The sequence below is a fragment of the Saccoglossus kowalevskii genome, chromosome 11 (genome assembly GCF_978046115.1).
Source record: "Saccoglossus kowalevskii chromosome 11, keSacKowa6.1, whole genome shotgun sequence".
NCBI classification, from domain to species: Eukaryota; Metazoa; Hemichordata; class Enteropneusta; family Harrimaniidae; genus Saccoglossus; species Saccoglossus kowalevskii.
The window spans coordinates 12,655,032-12,661,973 of record NC_140651.1 but is presented as its reverse complement, the minus strand read 5'-3'; the positions used below and the strand labels follow the sequence as shown (position 1 = coordinate 12,661,973).

The following is a 6,942-nucleotide window of genomic DNA, read 5'->3' as shown; positions in this document are numbered from 1 at the left end:
TAAACATTTGTATGGTTTCTTTGACATCTTTTTTTCTGATCATGTGTTGTTGTTGTTGTTTTTTTATTTCAGTTTTCTGCGGCCTCGTGAAATAGCAGGTATTGTTGGTACCCCACAATCCCTCGGGGGAAATAGACGTATACTAGTGCCCTCATGGCCATGCAATATGCGCTTAATAAGTACAATTATGTTTAAGTAAGCTCTTTATTTGTAAATAATAATACAGACTCATGTATTTCCTATATCGTTGCTAAATAAATTTGAATATGTGCATTGAATGTAAATAACGAAGCATGAACATCAAAGTGTAAGAATAATTGCAACTCGACGAATATAACTTTATTTTACAAAATATGGACGTTGGTGGCGTTGTCATGACTATTAAATAAATAATGCAAGCCAGATACAGAGTCTTTGTATGTAAATAATACGAATATTGGTACGGTTTACAAATCCTAGATATTATGATAACTAAATAATGAAAATTGACATTTTTTGCACACTTGGCGACTAAAATCATTATATAGCAAAAACGTTGAAACTGATTCATAAATAAATGATTTGGGCAAGCTAGAAATGTTTGAATGGTTTGCATACAATTTCGTGAATTATATAATAAAAACAATGTACACACGTGTATTATTTACATATAAAAAAAAATCCATGACCCGACGTGACCCGGAAATTGATAACCCAAACGATAGCACGGCAAATCCGTGTATAACCACTTTCAGTTGGCACACAGGTGCGATATTTAGGGGGCGCCATCTTGAATACGGCATGAAACTAAATATATGCGTCATAACTAAATAACATTTCAGTGTTGAAAGTATAATTATTTATAAATAACTAAATGTACATAAATATATATATAATATATATATATATAATAGTACGAATCTTATCATTTAAAAATAAAACAAACATGTTAACTCATGATTTCTATATAATTGATTTGTAATATTATTTATTAATGATAAAAATATAATAAGCTTAAACCCATAAAAACGCTATATAATTAAATGCACAAACGGCAATCCATAAGCGTGTGTGTAGTACGGTAGAGAGGCGACACAACAAACCAACACAATAAGGTTCATAATTAATTAATCCAACGCCATCACTACTGTAAATATAGAAAAATCCTGTACTTTCGATGTACGCGTGCCGTACTGTAAAGTGGTGAAAGATTTTCACGTTTATGAGTGAATTTTGTAGGACATGGAAGGAAAAACTTCAGCAGAAATTCGCTCAACGGAAATAGTTAATTCACTACAGCGTTGTACGACAAAAGAGGAAGCTTTGAAAGTGTACAATTCTTGGAGTAACACCTATGATCAGGTATTGTATACATTGCACCAGGCTTTATTTTACTGGCGTGCATACCGAGAGAGACCAATTAATATGGCTGGTTCTAAAATATTATCGCTGATAAATACAGCCACACAAACTCGTAAACGATCGCTAAATAAAAAGCCCAAATCCTGTTTGCAGAGCACAGTTTATTGTACCATGGACAGTATAGTACTATATACTGTCTATGATTGTACGTAGCAGATAGTCGATGTATAATTAGGTATGCATACACTGAGTGTATGTCAGAAATATATTGTTTGTAGTGATGTTATACGTATGCATAATATTATTGCATGACTCGTATTTGTGTTCTAATACTTGAACATTGATAACTCTTATTTATTCATTAAAATGATTATGTTTATTAAAGTAGGATGTTCTTGGACTAGGATACAATGCTCATAAATATACAGTGAACAAAATGTTGAAACTGGTGACCGGGAAAGAGGCTAGAATACTTGATGTTGCTGCGGGCACTGGATTAGTTGGTTCAGAGGTAAATGAAAATTAAACTAGGTCTGAATAGTTACTGAATGTATATTTAGTAGAAGTGCGTGGGATGCTTCATAAAAAGAATCAGTATACTTAAAATCATTGCTGCAATTATTTTATAATATTTAGGTGATTAATTCAGTAAGAAATCGGTATGTGTTTAAATTGGTCTTAAATACAGCAAAAACGTCCGCACGCTCATTACGATTTAAATATACCTCTCTATCAATGTATTGACGAAATATGAGTACTAACGTTCAAAATATAGATTGTGAAGCAGCTGTATATAGCTATTCTTTTTCTCCGCAAAATGCTGCGTGTTCTGTTGTCGATCATTATTCATTCCCAAGAAATGTCTACATATTTTATGTATATTTGTTATATATTTAAAAAGACACAATTTAAAATTAATATTGTCTTTTGGGGTTTTGCATATGGGGGAAAAATATGCAGAATTATGTTTTGAAAAGGAAAACAAATACTTTGACGTTTCGTAATACTATTTTCCGTATTTGACAAGTCAAAAATAGTTTTCACGGAACAGAATGATCTGTAACTGTCAATTCATATTTATTTACTTCAGTTGTATGAATATGGTTATACAAATGTTGACGCGCTCGATCCTTCCGGTGAGTCACTTGCCATTGCAGAGAAAAAAGAAGTTTACAAAAAACTGATGTGCTGCGCTGTTGGGGAAGACAAACTGGACATAGATGAAGGCACGTTATTATTTCAGTCCATCAAGCAATCGATCGATCGATCAATCAATCAATCAGTCACTTTTGGCACTGTGGTAGTCGTATATATGAACGTGACATAGAACTTGAACTGCAAAGTGAGCAGGGGCCGTCAACGCGATGTTATTAAAACATGGCTTCTGAATATCATTACCGAAAGTAGAACCTCTTGGAAGTATCACAATTGTTAAAGCGGGGGGGGGGGAATTATGTCCCAAGCGACGATAACAGCACACTCTAAAACGCAAAGGCTCATGGGTAGACGCTTGTTTGTAAACAATGACACGCTATGGCCATCTGACACATGCGCAGGTGACGACTCTCCTGCTTTAAAATGCAGAAGACAATAAACTCACGACACAGTTTGTGTCGGAGGTACAGCTGTGTAAATATGTACCTGCTCATACTATTTTTTATTTAGTAGAGTTCCAAAAATTACTTGCTGCTTTATACTTGTCTGGCACTCGTACGTTCAGCGGAATATGCTTTTGTGATGCTGAATAGCAAATCCGCTAATTTAAGTCGCGTTGCATCCACTCTAAACACTTATAAAATTTAGTTAAATAGCATGCTTGGGTGTTTTATCGGAAAAAAAATCCACACAGCAAGCTCCTGGAACGAGGCTGCTTGCATTTGTTCGAGATTTTTTGTCTCACTCGCATGTGGTTCGTGTTAAACAGGAAGTCCCCAATGCGTGTTAGAAATCTCACCCCAAACTCTTAGAATTATTTATTTATTTATTTATTTATTTATTTATTTATTTATTTATTTATTTATTTATTTATTTATTTATTTATTTATTTATTTATTTATTTGTTTGTTTGTTTGTTTGTTTGTTTGTTTGTTTGTTTGTTTGTTTGTTTATTTATTTATTTATTTATTTATTTATTTAATATTGAAATACGATATTTACCTACGAACTCATTCTTTCTGATCGTAGATTCATATGACGTGGTGACTGCGTGTGGCTGTTTTGGTTATAATCTAATGCAACCTAACCATCTACAAGAGCTTGTTCGTATCGTAAAATCAGGTAAATTATGCTCATGCAATATATGTTAAATCTGACTTAGTGTGGGTTATTGGTATTATTTTATATCAGCCCTATTTTCGCGTAGCATAACGATTAAAAAAACAATGAAAACGATAAAAATCGGGAGCGTTGTGGACGTGACCAGTCTGAGAGTAAAATATAATGACCATTTGAGATACACTGAGCGTTTTCATATTGTAATTTTTGTTGAAATGGTGAAAGATTTAATGTCATCGAAATAAACATATTTTATGAACCATAAGTTCAAAACCATTACTCACGGATAAACGTGCTATAAGAATTAAAACAGGGTATCGACCAATCATATTGACGTTTCCATCACACTGGTGACTTGGTATAATAATTAAACAATATAATATTTATTGATGCATCATCACTCTCCTTGTTGTTTATCGTTGTTCGTGATGCGTATAGGTGGATACATAATCGTTGTGACAAGGCGAAGTCCTCCGCCAAATGATGTATTCTGTGGAGAATTGCGTGAATGTATCCAACAACTGAAAAGGAGATATTTGGTAAATGACGTCACCATAGAAGATATTCCGGACTACTTTTCTGCCACTGAACGTAACCCGAGTGGTGTATCTGGTGTTGTAATAACATTACGAGTATGCTGATGTTACTCCATATTCCACATTGTCACCATTACTAGGAAATAAATCTAGATATATATAAATAAAGACTAACATGTGTTTTCTCAAAGACATCGTAGTCGTAATTGTGTATTTGACTTATGCCTTTTCGCCATTTAGACAATGTTAATACTATCATAATCAACCAATTGTCCGAAGAATAAAATGGGATTACTGAACAACATTGTGTAGCCGTCATATCGCAACTTGTTTTTATTCAAACTAACGTTCGCTCTAACAAGCGCGAGTGTGACAAAAATTAATTTCCATATGTAAATGCTGTAAAAATTATTTCGCATTCTGCGTATTAAACTATATTTAACTCGTTTCGTGATCGTTACTCGAATATTACTGGTTTAGTATCAATTCATTGTTGGTGACAAAGAATAACTTCAGCCATTGGATATATGCACAGTAAGCAGCGTCCCAGGTGGTCTTTTGTCCAATTGTAATGACGTATTTATCATATATTCATGTACTGGTATAATACAATTATTGACGTCACGTCGCGTTAATGATTTTCGTCAGTGGGTGTGTAAATCTGAGCCATGGACGAGCAAGCGCATTGAGTGTCATCATACAATTCAACAAACAGAAATATCATGGAATTGTATATTCATCGAATGAAACCGGCGGTTCTCGGGCAAGTAGCTTTCTATATTAATCTCAGTCAATGTTAGGGAGGTGTATGGATAAACTATCAATAAAACGTTAGCAATGACCGTACTTGTATTTGCCATTCATTTCAATGAATACTGGCAAATGAAATCAGAACACAGTAAGTAATCATTTGCAAATTAAAATCTTGATTTCAAATTTATCACGAGTAAACTAAAAATCCGCATACTCCATGAAACATCTACAAATAATTGCAACGACGTATTTAATATAATTAGCGTTTCATTGATATAAATGATACTTTGTCAATATACAAAGTATAAATTATTAAAAAACTTTTAGTAAATCACTTATTAGTAAAATTATTTTGCATAAATAATTATGTAAAACAAATCCCATTACTGTTTACTAAAATGAAGTAGTTTACTGTCTATAATGTTTGAACAATACCTATTGTGCATGTTTTATATAATACACATGTGTATGAAACTCATCAACTGCAGAAAGAAAGTTACGAAGCAATATGTCTATTTCCATGGTTAAGTCATCCATTTAGAATAGTTTCCAAGTACAGTTATTTTAAATATAGTGTTTCTTTCTAACCAAACGGAAGTACGCTCATAATATAAATGAACTGCGATTGCAGCAGCGCATTTTACGTTGAGTGCTTTACCTTGGATAGACGCATTTCAGATGTCACTTTTTTTTGTGATGGCACACCAAAAACGTCATCATTAATTTCGATTATTTTCCACCCCTCCTGTCATGTAATTTTGCTGTTTTACCGTTTCGTCTGCACTCATTTCAAAAGAAATGCGAGAATGCATATCACATGTCAATCTTGACTGAATTTAACCCACCAGTAAATACAGTAATTATCTAGATTTGGGTTCTTATACATATATGTTTTTATTTGTACTATAAGGCAAGTGGCCCAAAATACATAAATAATAAATAAATAAATAAATAAAAACAAATCTAAAGTTGGTCAATTACTTTTCACATTATTTACATCGCATCTTAGTCTTAAAGAATAAGTTGCATTTACAGAGGTCATTAATTGGACATTTTTTTGCACTGATGGGCGTTAATTGCCTATTGATTTGTAAATTAGTTTCACACAAGAAACACAAGAAAGTTTATAATCCATCAATCCATTGCCCCCATTAATCTAAATATAGAACAATACTGTACACGTGATCTGCCTGAACTACGAAACATACTGTGGAGAATGGAAGGAACAGAAAATCAGTTGAAAGATAAGCCATAGAAACTACTGGGTTATAAATCGAAGGGGGAATCCATTAAACTTTACATGGAAACTTCCTTATATTTGATTTGTAGACTTGCACGTTTTAGCTGATCATATTACAAATTGTCTGTCGTCTTTTGATACTTTCGACATTATCTTGAAAATCGCACGTATGATTGCTTTGATACTTTGTGTATAAATCATATACTTAAATTTTGACATATATTAAATTTGTTTTCGGGATGATATCTTCAATTCTCTATTTTTACGTCTAATCGCAGTGAAAAAGACTTACTTTAATAGTATTGATAGTTCAGTTGTCAGTGCCTTGTGTTTACCATTCTCGTGTGTGTTTATTTTTATTTTTATAACGATAACTTATTATTATATGCAATAACATAAATAATCTATTGAGTTTTCACGTTTTCCTCGTAGAAGCGTGTTGGCTGTTCCCTCTCTGGACTCACTCCAGAATATTTGATGTTGTACTTAACAAATGATGAGCTCGGCCTAAATATCGGGTATAAAACGACCACATTTTTACCGTTTTTTTCTCTCACTCGCTTATTGAAAACACAGACCGCTCGCCCAAACACTGGTCACCGGCACAGGAGTAGTCAAAATGTTTGGGGATATACAAAGAAAAATCTGAACGGATCTTTAAATCTATACCACTCTGTATCATTCGCGAACAACTTCATCTGTGTCAAATACTAGAGCCGGTACAATATTGTAAACAAATGCCATGATATCTCAGTCATATCGCTATTGTATACACTGCCTTTTTTATTCTGGTTTGCA

General features: G+C 33.2%; 1 protein-coding gene across 1 annotated transcript; it reads left to right on the top strand.

Annotated features, from left to right (window-relative positions):
• Nucleotides 1-1,221: 1,221 nt before the first annotated feature.
• On the top strand, nucleotides 1,222-4,256 carry LOC102801046 (methyltransferase-like protein 27). The gene is made up of 5 exons (XM_006815103.3): nucleotides 1,222-1,341; nucleotides 1,730-1,852; nucleotides 2,432-2,567; nucleotides 3,526-3,618; nucleotides 4,054-4,256. The coding sequence occupies exons 1-5, from the start codon at nucleotides 1,222-1,224 to the stop codon at nucleotides 4,254-4,256; spliced, it is 675 nt and encodes a 224-aa protein (XP_006815166.3).
• Nucleotides 4,257-6,942: the final 2,686 nt, after the last annotated feature.

Excerpts from the sequence above, each read along its gene's own strand:
- LOC102801046 (XM_006815103.3), top strand. The coding sequence starts at position 1,222 with ATGGAAGGAAAAACTTCAGCAGAAATTCGCTCAACGGAAATAGTTAAT. Across the intron at positions 1,342-1,729 it reads GGAGTAACACCTATGATCAG|GATGTTCTTGGACTAGGATA; the intron begins GTATTGTATACA and ends TTATTAAAGTAG. Across the intron at positions 1,853-2,431 it reads CTGGATTAGTTGGTTCAGAG|TTGTATGAATATGGTTATAC; the intron begins GTAAATGAAAAT and ends TATTTACTTCAG.